This window comes from Balaenoptera acutorostrata, chromosome 4 (assembly GCF_949987535.1).
Source record: "Balaenoptera acutorostrata chromosome 4, mBalAcu1.1, whole genome shotgun sequence".
Lineage (NCBI taxonomy): Eukaryota > Metazoa > Chordata > Mammalia > Artiodactyla > Balaenopteridae > Balaenoptera > Balaenoptera acutorostrata.
Window position 1 is genome coordinate 146,729,171 of NC_080067.1, and position 24,692 is coordinate 146,753,862.

A 24,692-nucleotide genomic window follows, 5' to 3' on the forward strand; every position below is an offset into this window, starting at 1 on the left:
AACAAATTTAATTGATTCTCCCCCCAACCAAACGGTGTCTATCCCTCTCTTTCCTCCCTCTGCTCCTTCTCCCTAAAGGAAATACACCAAAAGGAACTGTGGCAAGTATGCCATTTGTTTTTCTCTGATTGCTGTTACTTTCTCAATAAGAAAATGCAGCACACTATATACCTTAAGTCTTAAGATTGTTAGGGAAAAAAAAAAACATGATTTATTTATTTATTTGTTGTTTGTTTATCCTATCAGTATATATTTGGCCCTAACCTGTTTAATAAATTACTGAATGAAGTTATGTGAATGAGAAAGGAAAGAGAATTTCCAACACATTCGTAAGCCTAGTTCAGGAAACTTTCCTGGAGAAGGTGATAAGATAGAAATAAATTATTTTTACCATGTCTAGAATGGTTCCCTCATTAGTTTCCAACACTGCTCATTTTAATTTATGTAACGTTTACAGTGTTACCTTAATAGTGGGAAAAGTTGCTTTGCCTTTGAAGAGAAAGCAAAATTAAGGGTGAAATTTTGCTTTTAAAAAGAGACTACCAAGGAGATGATAGGTAGTTTTTTATATCTATGGTATCTAGGTAAATAAAACAACCAGTAGTTTTATTTTAACCTTCTAAAGCCACTTACCCTTACTTATCTAAATACTGGGGAAATAATTTTCCAACAATGAGTAATTCTGACAATTTATACTTGTTTTTCCATGTGTATGGGCTTGCAGGGGTCCCCAAGCAGATCATGGTCATCCAACATAAGTAGTCAAGGTACAGCTTTCCCAGGTAGTCAAGGTAGAGCTTTCCCAGGTGCTGAAATAACTTACATGAATAAACTGCCTCCCCTACCCGGTCTTTCCAAGGGCATGTTATACAAGAACATTTCATGGCCCAAATGAAAACACTTAGGTGGGTTACTAGGGGTGTGATGTGAAGGATGGATACACTTGGTGGAGGTGGGGACGTATATATTTGTAAGGAACATCTCTGCAAGAAATGCTCATCTCATCCTTTAGAATATAACATACATTTGGTAGATAACAAGCAAATCAAGTAGCTTCATACCTTTAGAGAATTTCCACACGATGGTCGGTACAGGATAACCCTCAGCTGAGCAATTGAGGATGACAGGCTTGCCATAAATCCCGTCCTGGTCCCGTGGCTGAACCACAAACTTGGGAGGAACTGAAAAGAGAGAAATGCCACCAGTAATTCAGACAAGACTGCAGATTATTAAAGCTGTGATTTTAAGAAATCCAAGAATTTTAACAAGCATGAAAGTACAAAGAATGCTTTACATATGTGTGAAAATAAAGCAGAGGATTTGTAATTAGGGACCAATTAAGGAAACAATTTCAATGCAGGTGATTTTTCTTATTATATCAATGATCTGATGCAGATGGAAGTTGCTTTGCACTGGACTCTGGAGTGTGGCAGTTTGACTAAACCAAGGGAATGTGACATTGTTTTTGATTTGTGTTATGGAAGATCATCAGGGATCCATTCTTGGGTATGAAATGTTTATAAAGCATCCAATATCTATTCTTTCTCTAACAGGAGATGAAGGGAGAATTAATAGTCTCTTCCTAAAGGCAGTAAAGAACACAACATGGTATTGAACTTTTCCTAAAAATCTGATAAAGACACATAGACCATTATTTCTGACATCAGTACCCTTCTGAGCCAAAAAGGGACTATGGAAGCCAGCTGAAGTGAGGTGCCTTGAAGGCTATATAGAGTACCTATTTAAAATAAAAAAACAAAACAGATTAAGTAACTGCTTATTTGGTGAGTTTTATGAGATGCTGAAAAAAACACCATCCCTACCCAAAACATACACATGCACTCTGCTTAAAAAATACCTGCCAAGAGAACATAAATGTTTTGAGTTAAGTTATTGTGATTTTAAGAGTATTCAAGTCTTCTCTTAAAGAGAAGATACAGATTCTTCTAGGAAAGGTAGCATCTAAAGGTGTTAGGATCCAGAAATCTTTTCCAGCAGATCAGTGACTGATTACAGGATGGATTTTCAATGAGATTGTCACGAGACTAGGTGAGAGGACATAGATTATGTCCACCATATATTAGATACTTAGCAAATGTGGGAGTTCTTCCCCTCCTTTCCACAACTCCTGATAAAGCTAATCTTCTCTGCATTGCAATTTCCAGAATTCTTTATTTTGAGGCAAAAATGTGGTCCTATGTGTTAGAGATATACAGGAATTCCAGCCACTACACGAAATGGACTGGGGAGAAGTTTAGAGTCTACATTAGTTAGGATCTTAGAAGCACGCTGAAATGGCATGAGCCATAGTGAACGTCACTTTGCCCATCAAACAGCCAAGGAGGGGGGAACAAAATCAAGACAAGAAGCAGCTAGAGATGGAACTCACTGCTGTGTCTCTGGAAGAAACAACAGAGAGTGATGGTTAAGAGCACAGAGCCAAAGGCTAAACACCTGGATTTGATCTCCAACTTTGCTACTTCTAGGTGGGTCATATTGTGTAAGCTGTCAAATGTTTCTTAGCTTCGATTTCCTTATCTGTAAACTGGGAACTCATTTTATAGCACTGGTATGGGGGTAACATGAATTAAGATCATAAAAGTTGTCAGAAGTGCCTGGAAGATATGAAGTGTTGTAGGAGTGTTGGTTAATTTAGTAAATGCAGGTGTGTCCAGCTTTAACATATCATTAATAAACACAGTTTCCAACGTGCAAATTATTTAATTAAATAATTTGCACAGCCAATGGGTCTTTTCATAGTGAGCAATTTTATTTCATTTAGGTGGTATTCTGAGACAAGTGTAGTCTATAAAATGTAAATATATTTTTAAAAAGTGATAAGGGAGGTCTGTCTGTCTCATGGTGAGAAAATTATTCCTAGGAAAAAAATGCTGGAGATTTTATAGAGCAAAGTTTTCTAGTAAAATTAATCTAACAACCACAAGGGTAGACTGCAAAGTTTAAGACATCATGTCAGAATCATTCTGTCCAGGGTGGAAGGTAAATATGCAATCATGTACATTCTGTCTATTTGGCTCAAATTCTGCTAAGAGCCAGGAATCTCTTGTCAAATGGGCAGGGTAGCTAATCTCTTGCATTTCCTCTGGAAGAATGTCTGATTATAATTGATCCATGATCCCTCCCCTCGATTTGGTTCTAATCCAAAGCAATATTATTTAAAAACCGATCACAGAGGTTTACATGGAAAATAACCACTGACATATTGTAAGTGTAAGGCAATTACTGAAGGAAATGGCCCATAAAATTGAGAATTATCTTTCCTATGCCCCTCTTTAATCTCCTTGTATCAGGTGCTGATGATTCTTTCTTGCAAATGTGTCACATATCCTCAAATTCTCTTCATCTTCATTGCCGTGTCCTAGTCATGATGGGTAGACAGGGTGTGTGGTGAAGTGCCTCCGTCCATCCGGTTTCAGCACCGCAGTGTGGACAGCTCCATGCATTTTGCAGGGGCACCACACCCAGAACATGAGTCTCTCTTTGCTGTCTCAGGGCCTTTTCTCTAAAGTAACAAACACTCACCTTCATGGGTGCAACCAGTGAGGAATGGGCGTCGGGATAAATGCCCTGCCTCTCCATCCTCCAATCCTATTGAACAACTCTAAGGTGTGCTCTATGTCTGTGCAAACATCAGAGGGTGTCAGAATCACCTGAAGAGTTGATTAAAACCCAAGTTGCTAAACCCTGTCCCTAAAAGTTTTGACCCAGTAGGTCTGAGGCAGGATCCAAGACACTGCCTTTTCTAATAAGCTCTCAGGTGATGTTGAGGCTGCAGGTCCAGAGACTACCTTTGAGAACAACTGTTCTGTGTGATGCCTTGGAAGGTTCCCAGAAGGAATGAGCCCCAGTTGCCCACAGCAGCAACTAGCTCATTAAAGCAACTTTTACTGATTTTCCCCCTCCTTTCCTTATCTCATTTCCCTTCATTCTTTCACTCTGGGATCCAGGAATTACATCTCAAATAAGTGATCTACAGCCAGTCCTATACCTCACACTCTGCTTTCAGGGGGACTTAACCTGAGACAAGGCTAAAACTGGCTCTTATCTGGATTTATGAAACAGCTTCCTAACTAGTCTACCTGCTACCTACTGGCCCACTTGAATGCATTCTGCACAGTGGCCTGAAAGATCCTTCTAAGAGAGAAATCACATGATGTGACTTCCCTGTTTAAAATCATCAGTGCCTTCGCATTGTCCCTTGACACAATTGAAAACCCTTATGATATTCTGAAGGCTCTTTATGACTTGGGTCCTTGCACTCCAGCTTCATCTCTTGACATTTCCTCTTGTAAGCTTTGCTCCAGTCTATCTATTCTCCAGCTCCCCCTGGGTCTTCACATAGGCTTCTGTATTTCTTTGTTTAACAAATTATCAGTTAGTAGTATTTACACCTCAGCTCAAATTTCACTTAGTCTGGGACACCTGTTCTGATGCTGTGGACAAGACTGAGTGCCTCCACAGAACCCTGCGTTATCATGTCATAGCCTTTACCACACGTTTGGTGGTGCTGGTTTAAATGCCCGTCTCCCACATCTGGCTGCACACCTGGGAGAACAAGAACCATGCCTTTCTTGCCGACCACCGCACCCCAGCACATAACACAGTGCTGGAACATAGAAAGTATTCTGCAAATATTTGTTGAATGGCCAAATCAATAAATGGATACTATTGTTCCAGTTTTAAAGACTAGGGAACAGACCCTATCCAAAGTAGCATGGCTCAGTTAATAACTCAGATCAGAGTGACCCCAATGCACAAGGTCTTTGAGGAGCACGGGTCTAGAAGCACCATCTAACAGAAGAAAGCAGAGAGCTCTGCGGGAGGATTTTGGCCAAGGAGATACAGAACTGGAGGTGGAAGGCTGCAGAGCTGTCGGGACTGTCATGATTTTGGCCAAAACTTACGATAGGACCTAAAGACTGAAGACTTTGTATTGTCTCGGCTATAATTCCTCAAAGATGCTGGTTTCCTTTTTTTTTTTTAACTATATTTTGGTTTCCTTTTATTTGCAGAACACTTCATTTGTGGTCAACATATCCACCAATATAGTTGGCTTTCCAATAGAGAGACTTTTCCAGTGGGGATGAGGGTGATTAAAGAGATAGAAGGGATGGGTTCAGCCAAATAATTATGTCACATCCCCAAAAGGCAGCGCAGGACACTGGTGCCATACATTTCTATGAATCATAATTGCGTGCACATGCAATACTCCTGTCCCCCTAAAAAGAGTCACCTGAGACGTATATGTTCTAAAATACCCAAATCCTGTCATGGGACCCATGTAGCCTGACAGTATCTGAAGTCTCGAAGGGATTCCTTTGAGAGAGTTGTCTGCTTCATGATGCTTAAGATGAGGGTTGTTTAAAATATGTGATTTTTGGCTTTGGTCTGTTTATTAAAGGGAAGACATTTTTGCTGTTTTTAAGGGAGGAATAGGACGGGTATATAATAGGACAGCTATTTTTCAGTGTTAGGTGCAGTCCAGTGTTTTATGTTTGGAACTCATGGCCTCTAAGTAGCTACATATTTCCAAAGAGTGGATGTAGGTTTCGCTATCTGTCAACAGGGACAGGGATTCAGTTTTATTGAAGGTAAACCGGAAGCTATTTGGTGGTGGCGGCAGAGGACGGGGGTCCTGTGTAGATAAATATTGCCACTCTCTGCTGTATGGCATTTAGTCAAGATGGTAATTGATCAAAGTCTAGGTAAGATTTAATTTATGACACTGGAAACTAAACTCCAGTGGCTTCCTGTCATACCCAGAATAGATAACCTGGCCCCTCCCTTCTCTCCTACTGAACAGGGAGCACATTGGTCTCTTACTGTACTTTGAACCCACAAAACCCACTCCTGACTCAGGGTCTTTGTACCTGTTTGTCTCTCTGCCTGTAACTCGCTTCCTACAGAGAGACCTGTGACTCACCCCCTCACTTTGGTCAAGTCTCTTTTCAAAAATCTCTTCAGAAAGGCTTACCCTGTGCATCTGAAAATTCCATTCCCTTATCACTCTCAACCCTCCTACCAAGCTTTACTTTTCATACCACAGGTAGACACCTGACATCATTTGTGTGCTCATTGCCTCTCTCCTGCACTGAAATGTAAGTTTTTTTAAAACTTTTTACTTTATATTGGAGTATAGTTGATTAACACTGTTGTGTTAGTTTCATGTGTACAGCAAAGTGATTCAGTTATACATACACATATGTATCCACTGTTTTTCAAATTCTTTTCCCATTTAGATTGTTACTAAGTTTTATGGGGCAGGGACTTGCTCTCTGTGTGTTGATCACCACTGTACCCCCAGCACTCACAGCATCTATTATAAAATAGGTGCTTAACAAGTATTTGTTGGAAAAATGAAGGGATGAATGAAGCAAAATGATAGCATGAATACAGTATCATAAATTGGGTCCACAAACAGCAACTAGATAGTGGCCTTGTATAAGTTTTATTTTTCCTGCCAAATAAAGGTCAAGTAAGGGCTTTTTAGATAATGTGTTTGTTTCACTATGTGCCAGTTCATCATTAAAAGCCAGAAACAACAGACCCGTCATAAGATATAAAGAAGTATAAGAAAACTGACCTTTGGAATCACAGATAGGAAATCATAGTGTTGGTAGCTTTCCTCGCAGTGGTGCAGAGCCAATAATGGGAACCAAAGGGCAGGCGTGTTTTGCCATTAAGTTCAGTCCTTTCCCTCAAAATGGCTTCATCTATGCCAAGGTCACCCAACTGAGTGTGACATTAGGGTGATCACCCATCCACTGCCAGTGTAAGTCATGAGGCACATGCATAAGTGCTAAGGGTTTTTTCTTTTAACTTCCCTTATGATAACAGCTAATTTATTTTAAATTAAGTATTCATAAATCTTCCCAGTGACCGAAACTATCAAAAATGTGCTTAGCTTTACAATGGCCCAAAGTCATATGACTCTGGTATAAGGAATAACCAGGAACTGGGTTCCCAAATTCCATTTCAATCCTACCCTTTTATCCTATACCTCAGCTTTAACGTCTCAGTTATCACCTCTACCTTCCACACACCATTTATCCCCAACTGCTTCACTTTCTGCAAAACTATATTGCACTATTACCTTTCTGACTGTATTCCCTAGGCCACCATTCTAATTAATTGCCTGATACTTGGGATTACCCCCAGCCTCTTCTATGTAATGTGTCCTCAATCATGTACCAAAGTCATGCAGATGTGAGTGGAAGGAAGGGAGAAACAGAAGAGCTGGAAAGGGAGTTCCCACCTGCTGGCTTATTATATGCCAGGTGCTGTGATAAATACATTCTTTTTTTTAACCCTCAGAAAACCCCTATTAACTATTTTTCCATTTTAGGAATAAGAAAATTGGGGTAAAAATAGCTTAAGGAATTTACTCAAGATCACACAGCTAATAGGTGTCCAAATTGTGATAGGGATGGAAGGAAAAAGAGAGGCGAGGGAAGCAGGGATGGGGTCTGGGGGGTCAGTTGACAGGCCAAGGGGTCTTCCCTGGGTTCCCTTATCTGTAGAGACACAGCCCACTGACTGTTACCAGACTGGTCTCCCACCCCCAAAGGCAATCAGTTCCAGGACTTCTGAGGTTCCCCATCACTTTCTACATCAAGCATGTATTTGTTCAAGCCAACAAGCAGGCGGGCTAACTATGATAGTGGCACAGCCTCTGTGTCTTAACTGGTGCTGTTTATCCCTCACTGACCTCAGAAAATATGTCTGCATGCCTCTGTCCTCCTTCTACTCATTCATTAAATGAAGAGAAACTGGAGAGCCCTGCTACTATCTGGGTGCTAAGGACATAGCAATTGTTACCTGATTCCATTCTCTCAGCAATTCCAAGAGGTAAGTCTCATTATTTCCATTTTACAGATGAGGAAACTGAGACTCAGAGAATTTAATTTTTTAAAAATTAATTTATTTAATTTATTTACTTTTGGCTGTATTGGGTCTTCATTGCTGCCTGCAGGCTTCTCATTGCGTTGGCTTCTCTTGCTGCGGAGCACGGGCTCTAAGTGCGCGGGCTCAGTAGTTGTGGCACATGGGTTTAGTTGCTCTGCGGCATGTGGGATCTTCCCAGACCAGGGATTGAACTTGTGTCCCCTGCACTGGCAGACGGATTCTCAACCACTGCGCCACCAGGGAAGCCCTGTTGCTATATTTTTTATTTTCTTTCTAAACCTTACTTATACATCAAGGCTGATGGCGCTCACGCCTTCCATGAAGTCTATCAAACGGCACTGACCTCTCCCTTATCAGAAGTTGTTTTGCTCTTGTAATTAACAGTCTGTCACTTGGAGACTTTCCAACCACCCTCACTGAGACAAGGCAACTTCAAGGTCTCTGAACTCCTTATTCTATTTCTACTTTTCCCTAGCTACATCTCAGGCCGAAAACTTTAAAGCCCTAAGAGGAAAAACATTCTCCAATTTGAGTTAAAGATTTAAATAAAAACCCATATAATTATTCTCTAACATGGCTTGCTATTTTTATGTGGGTTTTGTTTCTCCAACTATACCTTTGCATATTTTTCATGAATCGAAGGACGGATTAAGTTCCAAAGTTAGTGAGTCTACAGTGTGCGGTATGGAACACTCTTCATTCCAAACGGCAATAATCAATAAGATTCTTCATTTCACCAAAAGATCTATTTAGCTTATCCAGAATGGGATCTAGCTGAAGTGGTGATAAAACTCCATCTCTTGACCATTCAAACTAAAATCTGAAATTCTGAGAGCAGCTGCCTGATCTCTAGCTATACAAGAAGAGAGGCTGTCACCCACGGCAGGCATTAGTCATCCAGCGAGAAAGTCCCCTGCTCCAGTCATTGTGTACGAAGGGCAGAGGGGAAACAGATGAGTTTGTGAGATGTTCTACATCTGGAGCGACTCCCCAACCCAACACCCAGCACAGTCCTTGGCCAGAATTCTGGCACGTCTGTCCTCAAGGCTTCTCACACATTTCCCTCACACAACTGGCCATTAAATCCTGCAAAGCATCTTCTGTTTTGCCCATCCTATGACCACCTTAGCTCCAGCCATCATCACTTCTCATGGGGACTACAAACCCCTCCCCTTCAGGCGTCCTACCTGGACTCATTTTATTCCAATGCGTGACTCGTCCTGCCATGAACCATATGATTTTTCTGCTTTAAATCTCTTCATAAATTTCCATGGCCTCCAGACCTCTTTCATGCGACAGAAAGCCTTCAAGATGTGGACCAGACTTAGCTCTCAAGTCTCATCCTTATTCATTTTGCCATTTTGCACACCATTCCCCCAGACACAGATGTATCTGCCCTGTCAAGCCCTCCTGCCATCGCAAGTAACAGATCTTCCAGGAACATGGTGTCTTCCTTCCTCTCCTCTTAACTACTTGCTATATTTTCTAATCCTTCAGGATTTCTCCCTCCCTTCTGGAATCTGCCTCATTCCCGCTGGAGCAGGAGTTCTCAATGGGAGGAAATGAGCTTTCATCATCCCAGTGACTACCCCAAGGACTGGCATTTAGGAGTACGTGCTAAGTCCTTTGTTGCTTCATGATGCAACAAGGGAAAGATGAAGCAATGAAGGACAGAGCAAATGCAGTCATTTGGGAGTGGGTGTAAAAGATTATATCTATCCATTGATATTTTGAAGACATAAAGCTTAGTGATTTTTTTTTTTCTTTTGCAGACAAGTAAGACACAAGAAAATACTGAACTCATGGGACTGTTAAATTTTTGAAAAAAACAAGCAAAATAATGATTGCTACAGACAAGGACTTTAAAATAGAGAAAGCTTCATTAGAGAGTTAAGGTTATGTTGTAACCCTTATCTAATTAATTCATTTTAGCCATTGCCATTCCAACTGTAATTAAAAGAAAAGAGTAGGCCCAAAGAAAGCTGCCTTGACTTTATTAAGGTTTATTTAAAGGTGATTATTTTCTGAAATCAGCATGATGATCTATTATGGTATCTATGCAACATGAGCTCAAGAATTGGCCCAGGTTTAAATTTTAATTAAATGAATCATAAACCTATCTCCATTGTAGCATGGGCTAAGGAAAGTTGTATACCTCATGTGCCTTATATATTCTATTAAATAGAATTAACAGAGAGATGTATTTACTAAAAGTCATGTTGAAGTTAGAATATTTTCCATATGTGTTATAAAATATGATACAGCCCGTGAGGAAGGAGTGCAAATAAGAGCCTTTAACTTTAAATCATTGAGCATTAATGCCAGAAGGGAAACTACTTTTTATTGAGGCCAGCCACTAACCTGTGACACCTATTTCATACAATGCCTCTCAAAATATCATTCGGCTTTTGATAAATGATGTCTCCTCCGTTGGCAGGAAAGTTAATATTTTGTGAAGGAAATTATTTCATTATTTCATTTTTGAAGAATTCTGAATATTAGAAAATTTACATTTAAATTTTTTAAAAATTGAGGTGCAATTTATATACAGTAATATTCACAGGTTTTAAATGTACAGTTTGATAGATTATGCAAAAATCTGTGAAATCTACACCCTATGATGTGCTATGGCATGGTTTTCTCTTTGTGCTTACTTTACTTGAGCTTCATTAATCATTTTGACCAGTAGATTTATATTTTACACCACATTTGAAAATTTTCAAGTCATTACTATTCAGATCTATGTTTTTCCTGCCCTTCTTTCTGAGGCTCTAACTATATTTATATTGGACTCCTTGACATTACTTCAAGCTCACGGAGGCATTGTTTGCCATTTTAAGCCTTTCATCTCTCTAAAAAATTTGGGTATTTTTCTTGTGCCCTCTTTTCAAGTTCAATTATCCTTTGTTCTGCAGTATCCAAGATCCCACTTAATATATGCAGTTAATTTCTCATTTCAGATATTGTGTTTTTCAGATCTAGAATTTCCTTTTGGTTCTTTTTAAAAAATGTTTTATACTTCTCTTCTTGCATTCCCTATGTATTCACTCATTACACACATCTTTTCATTTGAATTTTTGAAAATGCTTATTATATCTACTTTAAAACCTTGCCTGCTAATTCTAACATCTGTATGCCAATAAGGCTGCTTCTTTTCTTTTTTTTTTTTTTTTCCTTTTATTTATGGCTCACATTTTCCTATTTCTTCTCATACCCAGTAATTATGTGCAAGGCATTGCAGATATGCTATGATATTGAGAGTCTGGATTTTGTTGTCTTCCTTTTAAGAACACTGAATGTTATTCCTGCAAACAGTCGATTTACCAGTGAAGAAATTTAATCCTGTCAAGGCTACCTGTAGGCTTTTTATTAGGGCTGGGCTAGAGTAGCCCTTATCCCAGGGCTAGATTAGGCCTCTTTTAGTGTGTGGCCTCTTCTGAGATTTTAACTGAATTCCCTGTGTGTTCTCTACTCTGGCTAATCAGAACTCCAACGTTTCTCAGGACTGTGTGACCGCTGGAATCTTTATTCATCTCACATACTCCTGGAAGTTGTCCTCTGCTAGGTTTCATAGGGTCTCGCCCTATGCATGTGAAGTGTAGTATTAAGCTAAAGACTCAAAGGGAACCCGATACAGATTTTTAGAAATCTTTCTTTGAACAGCTCCCCCACTCTCTAGTACTCTGCCCTGCAATATCCAGCACCTCAATAGATCTAAGTGTCTATCTTTGTTTTTCATCACCATAAAAATCACCATTATCTATTTGGGCTCTGCATCCATCTATCATGGTTTGGAAAGTGCACCAAGAAAAAATATGGGGTGAATTTTGGGCTTAACTCATATATTTCTCTCCTCTCTAGGACCACAGCCCTGTACTGCCTGTTTCATATTTGGAAAATGGTTACTTTATAAAGTTTTGTCCAGTTTTATAACTGTTGATGGTAGGAGGATAAACCTACTGCATGTTACTCTCTGATGACACCATCTGATGAATTTTACATTTATCTTTTAAGTTACTTGACTCAAAATCTGTTTCACTGAAATTTCCAACCATTTCTGTTGGTTCTACTTTCTGGAGCCCCACCGAGGTTATTAGTACACTAGTTTGGACATACTCCACTGGTTCAAAGAACCCAATTAACTAAGTCAAGGACTTGGATCCTGTAATCATCTCTTTATCCTGCCACATACTTTTTTCCTCTCTATTGGCTCATTCCCATCAGTATGTAAGCTTCCCTTGTCCCATGTCCAGCTCGCCTCCTGTCATACCAACATTCCTGAAAATATAAAAGTAGTTGTATTTTCCTGAGTTCCCACACATTCACCTCCCTTTCCTTTTCAAGCCCCACTAATCAGGGATTCACTGCAGCCACGCCAACTCTACAAGGTAACAAACAATATCCATCTTCCTAAAACCCAGTGAGCAATTCTTGGTTCTCCGCTTTTTCTACTTTCAGTGGGATTTGATATACGTTATCACCTATCTTTCTTGATTATTTCCTATTTTGCTTTCAGGTCCCCACAGTCCACTGGATTTCCTCCTATTCCACTGATTGTTCCTTCTTCCTGTTTCCTTTGCTGATTCCTCCTCTTATTCTGGAACCTTAAATTTTGGAATGCCTTGAGTCTAGACCTTCCTGTTTCTCCCACATCGTTCTTTCCCTTGTGACAACTGCTATTCCTTGTATCTTGTCCACTTCTGCAGAAGACAGTTTCATTTACCTTATTAGGCAAAATATGTACTTCAATTAACAATTCCTCTTTCTCTCTCTTTGCAACATTCACTTTATATACAGGCTTTGTTTGATTCGTCTCCAAAACATATTGCAAATTCGTCTGCTTCTCATTACCTTGACTGTGACCACCTTCATTCAAGGTGCTTTTTATCTTGCCTCGACTTCTGAAACAGCTTCTTACCTACTTGCTTTCTGGACCAGTCCATTCTTTCCACAGCTGCTAGTGTGATGATTAAAAACATAAATCAGGCCATGCCACTAGCCTAGTTAAAGTCACCAACGGCCTCTCTTTGCATTTAGAAAAAACCTCCAGACTTCTAAAATAGCTGCATATTCAAATTACCCAGGGTGCTTGGACTTAAACTTGGCTGCATATTAGAATCAACTCAGGGATTTTACAAATTCCTGGTGCCTGGGTCCTACCTCCAATGATGGTTATTTAATTGGACTTCAAGCTGGACATCAGGAATTTTTTAAAGCTCCCCACACAATTTTAATGTGTGACAAAATTCAAGAACCACTAACAGGTGATTTTGAATTGAAAAAAAAAAAAAAAAAAAAAATAACGTCCCAGAGATCTGGGAGATGGATAATGATTTAGTTGGGCTTAGTTAGGACCAGAAAACGGTCATCAATGTTTTCTTAAATCTCCCAGGAGATTTTATGGTGAAGTCCAGATTGAGAAACACTGCCCCCACACATTATCTTGTCCTTGACTATTTCTCCAGCTACTGACCTGCTTTGAAGCACGTTTCCTTTCTCGGGGCTATATCACCTAACTACTGACTTAATGTTAATTTCCCAGAACCTTATTTAACATATTTAAAAAACAACCACACGGAGAGACTAATCAGATTGTGATCCACTACATTAGCCTGATTGGCTAGACTCAATTCCAGGTCATCTGACCTTTGCCTTGGTCAAAAAAGTCTGATTTCCTTTCCTGCAAAGGCAAGTGATTCACAGAACACTCCTGTACATTTTTATGTAGCATTTCTGTTCTCTGACCTGGATCCTTCAGAGCAGATTATATCGGAGACAGGCTAATGTACTCACTGCTTTGCCCTTCACAAATGATAGCAAGAGTCAGTTCTTCTTATAAGAAAACACTTGGGAAGCAGTACTAGATTGGCTCCCATTTTTATGCATCTTCAAAAATGGGAAAAAATTTTCATGTATCCCAATTTTATTAGCATAAGGCCATTTGTACCTTTGTTTTGTATCCAACTGAAGGTAGACTTTCTTACTCACTCAGGGAAAATCTTTTTCACAGATACCAAGTTGGTGCCTTCATATGAATTCTAAGCATGCTCCACTTTATTTTGTTGGCAAGTAGACAGAATGAGCATTACTCTTCAACAAGAAAGGAAGGAGAGGGGTCATGTGGACAAGGTGTGAGGACAGAGGAAGGACATGGGAACCTATTGCTCAAGAAAGAGTCTGCTTAACTGAAATTGAAACTGTGATTAAAAACCTTCCAACAAACAAAAGCCTAGGACCAGATGGCTTCACAGGTGAATTCTATCAAACATTTAGAGAAGAGCTAACACCTATCCTTCTCAAACTCTTCCAAAATATTGCAGAGGGAGGAACACTCCCAAACTCATTCTACGAGGCCACCATCACCCTGATACCAAAACCAGACAAAGATGTCACAAAGAAAGAAAACTACAGGCCAATATCACTGATGAACATAGATGCAAAAATCCTCAACAAAATACTAGCAAACAGAATCCAACAGCACATTAAAAGGATCATACACCATGATCAAGTGGGGTTTATCCCAGGAATGCAAGGATTCTTCAATATACGCAAATCAATCAATGTGATACACCATATTAACAAATTGAAGGAGAAAAACCATATGATCATCTCAATAGATGCAGAGAAAGCTTTCGACAAAATTCAACACCCATTTATGATAAAAGCCCTGCAGAAAGTAGGCATAGAGGGAACTTTCCTCAACATAATAAAGGCCATATATGACAAACCCACAGCCAACATTGTCCTCAATGGTGAAAAACTGAAACCATTTCCACTAAGATCAGGAACAAGACAAGGTTGCCCACTCTCACCACTATTATTCAACATAGTTTTGGAAGTGTTAGCCACAGCAATCAGAGAAGAAAAAGAAATAAAAGGAATCCAAATCGGAAAAGAAGAAGTAAAGCTGTCACTATTTGCAGATGACATGATACTATACATAGAGAATCCTAAAGATGCTACCAGAAAACTCCTAGAGCTAATCAATGAATTTGGTAAAGTAGCAGGATACAAAATTAATGCACAGAAATCTCTTGCATTTCTATACACTAATGACGAAAAATCTGAAAGTGAAATTAAGAAAACACTCCCATTTACCATTGCAACAAAAAGAATAAAATATCTAGGAATAAACCTACCTAAGGAGACAAAAGACCTGTATGCAGAAAATTATAAGACACTGATGAAAGAAATTAAAGATGATACAAATAGATGGAGAGATATACCATGTTCCTGGATTGGAAGAATCAACATTGTGAAAATGACTCTACTTCCCAAAGCAATCTACAGATTCAATGCAATCCCTATCAAACTACCACTGGCATTTTTCACAGAACTAGAACAAAAAATTTCACAATTTGTATGGAAACACAAAAGACCCCGAATAGCCAAAGCAACCTTGAGAACGAAAAATGGAGCTGGGGGAATCAGGCTCCCTGACTTCAGACTATATTACAAAGCTTCAGTAATCAAGACAGTTTGGTACTGGCACAAAAACAGAAATATAGATCAATGGAACAGGATAGAAAGCCCAGAGATAAACCCACACACATATGGTCAACTTATCTTTGATAAAGGAGGCAAGCATATACAGTGGAGAAAAGACAGCCTCTTCAATAAGTGGTGCTGGGAAAATTGGACAGGAACATGTAAAAGTATGAAATTAGAACACTCCCTGACACCATGAACAAAAATAAACTCAAAATGGATTAAAGACCTAAGTGTAAGGCCAGACACTATCAAACTCTTAGAGGAAAACATAGGCAGAACACTCTATGACATACATCACAGCAAGATTCTTTTTGACCCAGCTCCCAGAGAAATGGAAATAAGAACACAAATAAACAAATGGGACCTAATGAAACTTAAAAGCTTTTGCACAGCAAAGGAAACCATAAACAAGACCAAAAGACAACCCTCAGAATGGGAGAAAATATTTGCAAATGAAGCAACTGACAAAGGATTAATCTCCAAGATTTACAAGCAGCTCATGCAGCTCAATAACAAAAAAACGAACAACCCAATCCAAAAATGGGCAGAAGATCTAAATAGACATTTCTCCAAAGAAGATATACAGATGGCCTACAGACACATGAAAGAATGCTCAACATCATTAATCATTAGAGAAATGCAAATCAAAACTACAATGAGATATCATCTCACACCGGTCAGAATGGCCATCATCAAAAAATCTAGAAACAATAAATGCTGGAGAGGGTGTGGAGGAAAGGGAACACTCTTGCACTGTTGGTGGGAATGTAAATTGATACAGCCACTATGGAGAACAGTATGGAGGTTCCTTAAAAAACTACAAATAGAACTACCATACGACCCAGCAATCCCACTACTGGGCATATACCCTGAGAAAACCATAGGTCAAAAAGAGTCATGTACCAAAATGTTCATTGCAGCTCTATTTACAATAGCCAGGACATGGAAGCAACCTAAATGTCCATCGACAGATGAATGGATAAAGAAGATGTGGCACATATATACAATGGAATATTACTCAGCCATAAAAAGAAATGAAATGGAGGTATTTGTAATGAGGTGGATGGAGTTAGGTCTGTCATACAGAGTGAAGTAAGTCCGAAAGAGAAAAACAAATACCGTATGCTAACACATATATATGGAATCTAAGGGAAAAAAAAAAAAGGCCATGAAGAACCTAGTGGCAAGACGGGAATAAAGACACAGACCTACTAGAGAATGGACTTGAGGATATGGTGAGGGGGTGGGGTGAGATGTGACAGGGTAAGAGAGTGTCATGGACATATATACACTACTAAATGTAAAATAGATAACTAGTGGGAAGCAGCCGCATAGCACAGGGAGATCAGCTCGGTGCTTTGTGACCACCTAGAGGGGTGGGATGGGGAGGGTGGGAGGGAGGGAGATGCAAGAGGGAAGAGAAATGGGAACATATTGTATATGTATAACTGATTCACTTTGTTATAAAGCAGAAGCTAACACACTATTGTAAGGCAATTATACTTCAATAAAGATGTTTAAAAAAAAAAAAAAAAGAAAGAGTCTGCTTAGATCTACTGACTGTCCTGCAGGTAATGGAAATCATCCCCTCCTGACAATTACAATGACAGCCCTGTGTTCGAGGACTTCAAAATGCAAAAAATCAACATTAATATAAATCTTTAATTTCATACAGTTACTTTTGCAATGTGGATGAATATTCTACTGGTAGATGAGCACATACGACTCTAGGAGAACCATAAAATCACAGAACGTCCATGCTCAACAGAGACTGGAGAACAGTAGCTTCTCATTTTGAAGATGACAAGTGTGAACCTTGATGGGAATCTGCTGACTTGCAAAGAGATTTGAAATAAGACTGTTGCTTACATTTTAGGTGCATTGAGAGCCCTGGCAAAGTTTTCTACAAGTTAAACCATCTTGTTTTAATTTTTTTCATAAATATTGCCACACTTTGCTTAATTTAGTAAATGTTTCAATACCCTTCCAAAATAGACATTTCATGCTCAACAGTAGGGAGGAACAAAGAAAACCACATTTCTAAAACTAAAATAAAAAAAATATAAAAAGCTACTATTTTTTGACTTTAGAAAAACTGTGATATATGGCTTTGGCAAATATTATTTTTAAAAGCCATCAATCTAAATGATAATATAAAAAGTGCTATATAAAATAAATACAACACAGCATGAGCTTATGGATTTTGGGCCTCACAAGTCACTGGGTTAATGTAGGGAAGCCTTATTTCAAGAATTAAATCCCATGGTCCCCACATCTCATTCACACATTTCTTCTCTGCTAATTTTCTGAAACTTCACATTTTAGGTAAATAAACCTTGGCTTGGAGTTTAGGGGAGTTCATAGTTGGCTTCTACAGCTGTGTGTGTGTGTGTGTGTGTGTGTGTGTGTGTGTGTGTGTGTGTGTGTGTGTGTGTGTGTGTGTGTGTGTGTGTGTGTGTGTATTTGAATGGGATGACAGGGAATTCTTACGAATTCTGGTTATTTTCATAACATTTCAAGGAAACACCATTGGCGAGTGTGGTTGAATCTGACTGCATAGGTGCCATGCATCCCAAGTGTCTCCTCACCTCTCACAATTAGTTGGCTTTGGTGCTCCACAGCTGCTGCCTCATTGCGGGCTATGCAGGTGTAATTCCCATTGTGCATCAGGGAGAGATTGGAAATCCTTAAGGAGCTCGTGAAGTCAATGTTGTCAATGGTCACCCCGAGGCTCGCTGGGATTGGCCGGCCGTCCTTCTGCCAGGTGATGGTGATGGGTAGGTCCCCTGAGACCACAACACACGGGATGAAGACCCGCTGTCCAATGGAGAATCTTGGAAACTCAAAAGGTTGGATAAAAGGTGGAACTGAAAGAAAAGAAAAGAAAAAGTAATAGAGGAAAGATGATAATGAACTGTGTAAATACTCTACATTTTTTTCTTTAACCCTTTTGCATGACATTGGAAGAGTAATACAAATCACTGCTATAGCATAAAAGTATATGAACCGGTAGAAGATTTGAAATTGTGCTCTTCTGTTATTTGAATTTTCTCATTGCTCTAAATGAAAAGCATGGCTTGATTTGTACTTCAGCAAATATGCTTAATCACATTTATTTTGATAAATTTTTTTAAAATTCAATAATCATTTTTAAAGGAAACATTTCAGATTCTGCACTTTTCAGTGTAGATACTATGAAAGAGGGATCTGGGTTTGGTTTCCTCTTGGAAGCTTTTAAAAATGATGTGTACAAGAGGAGATTTCTTTCCTGCTTTGCTAATATTAGGAGTACAATTACTGTTCCCTCTTCAATCCATTCCACATCTTGTTAATACTTTAAGCCTATTGAAGAAGCAGAGATTCCAGTTTAATTGTTAACATTTTTTAATAGCTAACATCCAACTAATAGCAAATGTTAATTTAAAAGATTTGTGTTAGGATAATTGCATCATTACTCTGCACCCCTCAATTTTACACATTCCTTGCCCATGACCTTAAGTTATGAACTGGTCCGTGGCCAGTTTTCCAAGTTGTGGAGATGTGTTGCTACTGAAGATAAGGTTATATAGTCTTCAGCCCGGCCAGCCGTGGACACAGCCAAGCTCAGTCTGGAATGTTCTTTTTTGATTTAATTTCCCTAATAAGCTCTTATTCATCCTTCTTGCCTCAGGACCATTCTTCTTGGCAACTTCCTAGATGGCTTCACAGGGTGTCAGTATTATGAAATGGTCAGTGTGGAGCCAGAGGAGCCAACTTTGGATCCTACTGTGGTTACTTATTCGTCATGGGGTCACAGGCTAGTTATCAATACCCTCTTCCTATCAGCCTTTTGGGGTAGTTATTCATAGATTATTGAGATTATTAAGCCAATAATAACCTAATATAAACCAGTTATTATATTAGGTGATTTTACAAAATGAAGTTATTGAACAGCAGGATGTCTGCAAAGTTTATTCTTTAAATCAGTCATAGTCTCATTTCAATTATCAACTCAGGGGAGACGAAAGGGATCCAGCTGAGAAACATCTGAACGGAAACCATTCATTCATTCATTCACTCAAGAAGTGCTTATTGAGCACCTGGTATGTGCTCAATACTGCGCTGTGTGTGCTGGACAGACAGCAATGAACATGATATACCATCTGTACCCAGTGGAGCTTTCATTCATAGTCATAGGCAGCGGATGTCAACAAAGTATAGCAGTGGTTTTTCTGTAATTTAATATTATTATTACTACTACTGTATGCTTTCAAAAGAAGTTGGAAGTTAGAATTGCAAGTTAGTCATTAGCCAAATTGCAAATTAGCCAGAGTTAGTAAGCAGCTGACTCAAGTTAGGTTTTACCAGAGAAACAAACAAACAAGCAAGCAAGGAAACAAACAGAAAGCTGAAAGTACAGACAAGCATATTCAATGTCAAGACTGCTGTGGATCCTCAATGTAAAGTTAGAACTTTGGGTCTGCAACAAGTTGATCTGACGCTAAGGGAAAAAGATCTCAGGATGAAGTTCTACCTGGCGCTTATAACCAATGAGTTAGTGATATTCTAGAAATGTGGATAGTATGAATTTTGTTTTTGTTTTCTTTTTAAATTCTGATCACTCTGTAGCTAATTCTTGCCTCTGTTCTTGAAAAATAGAGCCTTTTCTCTATCCTGTAACTTTTTTCTGCTATAAGAAGACATTCTTATGCTTAATAAATATTGACAGCCTACACCCTGCATTAGATCAAGTTGGATTGCACTGTGTTTGTTCATAGTTGTCATTAGGCGGGGAAAGTGCCAAGTTGTAGCAAAAGTGCTTGTATTTCTCTAAATCTTGCCCCAAGTGTTATGAATGTTTACTCCATATTAAGTATTAACACTTAATAAGTTGACATTTTAAAAATAAAAAGTAGCTATGTTTCCTCTTCTTTGCTTTCTTACACACAGAAGCCTAATTTTGAATCTACTCAGATAAGCCTAAGCACCCATTGTTGGCTTGGTGCTTTTTATCTGAATTGCAGATCATTTTTCTAAGATAAGAACTTTGCAACCAGACTACCTGGGTTTAAGTTCAGCTGTGCTACTAAAGTCATTAGCACCCCTATGTGCCTCAGTTTCCTTATTTGTAAAATGAGGGGGGCTGCTGTGAGCAGTGAATGAGCACAGGGGTCACAGACTTTCACATGCACCTGAATTGGTTTCTTAGCACTGATTCTATTTCATAAGCCTTTAATATGAGGAAAAAAACAGAACAGTTAAGCGAAACATTAGTGGGCAAGGGAAAGGACTCCATTTCTCTTATTAGTTACAATACAGAGAAGAAATATATAAGGACTTACTTTCCAAGCCCCAGATCAAGAAAGAAAAATCAGGGCTTCCCTGGTGGTGCAGTGGTTAAGAATCCGCCTGCCAAGGCTGGGGACATGGGTTTGAACCCTGGTCCGGGAAGATCCCACATGCCGCGGAGCAACTAAGCCCGTGCGCCACAACTACTGAGCCTGAGCTCTAGAGCCCGCAAGCCACAACTACTGAGCCCACGAGCCACAACTACTGAAGCCTGTGTGCCTAGAGCCCGTGCTCCGCAACAAGAGAAGCCACCGCAATGAGAAGCCCGCACACCACAAGGAAGAGTAGCCCCCGCTCGCTGCAACTAGAGAAAAGCCTGCGCGCAGCAACGAAGACCCAACACAGCCAAAAATAAAAATAAATAAATAAATTTAAAAAAAAAAGAAAGATGTAGCACCTCTGACCTATCTATTTAATAACAAAACAATATGGGCCGTAGGCCATTAATAATTATTAAATACAAGAGTGTCTTTTTTATAGCAGAAGAAAGTTATAGGACAGAGAAAGGGCACATACATATTATTTTTGAAGAACAGAGGCAAGAAGTAGCTACAGGTGAATCAATTTTTAAAAATTCATGCTTTCCATAATTCTAAAATATATGTAATTCACTGGTTTATAGAACTCTAAGAAGTATAATTATAGTTAAAGAAGTAAATTTCAAAGTGTTTAGGTATAAAGTGACACTGCTGGAAATGAAGTTTCCAAACCAGTGAAAACAGAGGTCAGAAAGCCCAGGCACTAACCCTCACTCATGTCACTCAGGGGATAATCCCTCTCTCTGAACATCGTATTGTAAACTTCTGCAGCACCTTTATTATCTCCTTTCTTGGTCTAAACCAGACGCTGAGAATTCAGGCATATTGATGAGGGCTCAGTAAGAAGCCACGACTGGTAAGGTAAAGGTGGGGAGAAACGAAGCATCAACTATAAAGAGTAGATACAATGCAACACACACGGCACCTGGGGACATTGTTTGCTGGGGCACACTGCCTTTAATAGCCAGATGTTTTGCAATTACTACAATATCATAGTGCATAATTAAGACTCTGACTCATAAGTTATTGTTAATATATTACAGGGGAAGAAGATAATATTTAAAATATTTTAAAATGTATTTATAAACAGAAACTATCCAAGATAGTTAAAATAAAATTTTCATGAAGAAAGGAAGGATTTAGTTAGAGGGAAAAGTCATTTTCCCAGAATAATGTCAGAATCAGGTTTTGTAACTTCTTATTTTGCCTGCCACATTACATTGGGATGCACTTTATTTTTTTAACACAAATGAAAAGACCTGTGTGTCATGTCACTTCTTACCACATATGTTGTCTCCCTTGCTTCAGCCACGATACACAAGTCTGCTGTACAAAATGCTTAAAAATATTTTAAGGGGTCCAGAATCTTATATTTTACATGTATTAAGATATAAAATTGGAGGCAAAAAGTAAACCAAGTGATTCAGAAACTCTTGTAATGATTTTGGTGAAGCCAAATCACCTGTTTGAGGTGCATTGCTTATTGTGCCTGAGTCATTATGTCACCTTTTAAGGTAAATTCTCTGAATCTTATTGACAGTAAAACCTTGTAACAATACAGGAGCAGAAATTCTGAATGTGACCTGCAGCAGGTTTCCACATAACCGTCCTTCATAAAGTATGTAAATATCTGCTAAATGTCACTTCTTACCAGGCTTGTGTATTTCATTCTACATAATGCTGGGGGTTCCTTTCTCTGAGGCAGTGCAGAGCCCTTGAATACTGTCAAATGTTAGTTTAGATTCTTATTCTTTCTAAACCCTTAACAAGAACATTAAATCAGGCGAATACATTTCTGTGTCTTGTCCCTCAAAAATTAACTGTATATTCCTTTTCACAGGGGACAGAACACGTTTTACTGTCCCCCTCACCCAGAGCGGAGTAGGACATACTGAAAGAAACATAGTTGTGTGTTGGCCAGTCTTGAGTAGTTAGCGGTGTTATCTTGATCCAGTTTTTTTTTAACTCTATGATTCCATTTCTTCATGTGTAAAATGGTGACAGTGACACAATTCGTGAGTGTCAGGAGAGGGCTTTAGGTAACATGCCAGCCCCAGAGCCCGGGGGTACCTAGAAGTAGCTCGGTTTAGCATCCTTCTACCTTTCCTCTTCTTAACTCTTTTTTGTTTTTGTTTTTGTCCCAAGGCCCATAATTCACTGGGAAAATCAAATACATTACATGCCTGTTGAGACATATAAGGCTCTATTTCCATTGCCATATATAATTTCATCAATTCCAACATTTTGTCATTTCATTTCCAGGGGTAATTTAACTCCATGAGTCTCCATACAAACGTCTCAGGTTGACAGCTTTTGGTATCAGGCTGCTCAGGGAGGCTGCCTCAAGCCAAAGTATTCTGAGTCAAGGCTGTGGATATTTTCATCTTTCTAGCTCCTTTTCTCCATTCTGTTTAACAAGCCCTTTCTTCCCGTCCTTTAAGACATTTTCTTTTTATAACATCTTACATGTTTCATAAAGTCTCCAAAAATTGCATCTCCTAATCCTGCCCATTGTGGGAATGCAAATCCCACGGCTGATCTCTGAGAGTTCAGTCCCAATTACACACCCATTTTAGGATCCGTATGCCCATCAGGGATGCCTAGAACCTGCGTAGGCTCAGGGCTCTGTACTGTCCATCCAAACACAAGCTGTGGCTCGAAAACCGTGAGGCTGGTGAACACGTGTGACTTGTGGGTCGAGCACATCGCTTAATGGACTGTCTACCCATAGAACTGGTCCTTTGTCCAATTCTGCTACTTTACAGTATGCTTTAGAGTACAGAATTGTAGATTTCTGCCCCTATGTGATACAGTCCTCCATTCTGTTCACACAACACAATTAAAATCTTTCTCCAACCACCCCAAGAGCCTGTTGTTCAAGACTTTATAATAAAATGTATGACACGTGAATACAGTGATCTATGTATGAGGCTGTTTCCTAAGTAGAGTGACCCAGGATGCAGGAGATATACCGAGTTTATCTTTTTTACTTCCCACAACTAGTGGAATAAATGGCATCTTGTACATCTTAATTGCATAATAGTTTTTGCAAATACCTTTTAAGAGGTGATGATGAACACGTGTCTACATGTTGCACATTAGACAATCCGAAGTTACGAATACAGAGGGAGATGCGTCCAGGACATAACAATGATGAGATGGCGAGATGGGAAGGACACAGGTGATGCTGCTATTCAGCCAGTACCCTGGGGGCCCATGAAGTTTATGACGTGATAGAATGAGCAGACTAAGTGATTCCCAAGTGGTTGGTCACTAAATCTAGAAACTGAGAGGCATGCATACTTCTGTCTTGTTCTCAATCGTATCATCTAATAAATCACTAAATCCCTCAAGATTCCCTGGTCTAAATCTCTTTTGAATCAGGACCTTTCTATGCATTCCTACTTCCACCGCCAGAGTCCTCTCTTATCTCTCACCTGTACCAAAATAATAATTATTTTATTCTCCCTGAAATGCATTTCCCACATATCCATTACCAAAGTGTTCTGAAATGCAAAACCCACCTGAAAACCTCCAAGTGTTCCTAGAGTATAATTTCCAAGATCCTTTACCCAGTCTACAAAACCCTCCAAGATTGTCTAATATACCTACTTCTATACCTATCACTCTTTACTCCTTTTGCATTCATGTTCTCACAACAACAAATATTTTCCGTGCACACATATTGCATGCCACATGTCCTAGGGGCCCAGGACTTCTAACTAGTGGACCCGCTGAGCCACCCCTCCCCCTGCTGTTAGGGCAAGTTGGGAAGATAAAGTCAAGACCTGGTCTTGCTTATTCAGGTACGGCCATGGGTGCCAACGCTGAACCACTGTGTGAGCTTGTTCCCCTGAGCTGAGTGACTTCTGCCAGAGCTGCTTCTGGCTCACCACGAATTGGGCTGCC

The 24,692-nt window shown here is 39.4% G+C and overlaps 1 protein-coding gene across 1 annotated transcript in view; it reads right to left on the bottom strand.

The window, feature by feature from the left end:
- The window catches only part of DSCAM (DS cell adhesion molecule), a 742,440-nt gene that overhangs the window by 260,846 nt on the left and 456,902 nt on the right, over window positions 1-24,692 (bottom strand). Inside the window, 2 exon segments of the mRNA XM_057544948.1 lie at window positions 1,062-1,181; window positions 18,006-18,284. Of these exon segments, the coding sequence (XP_057400931.1) occupies window positions 1,062-1,181; window positions 18,006-18,284 (399 nt within the window).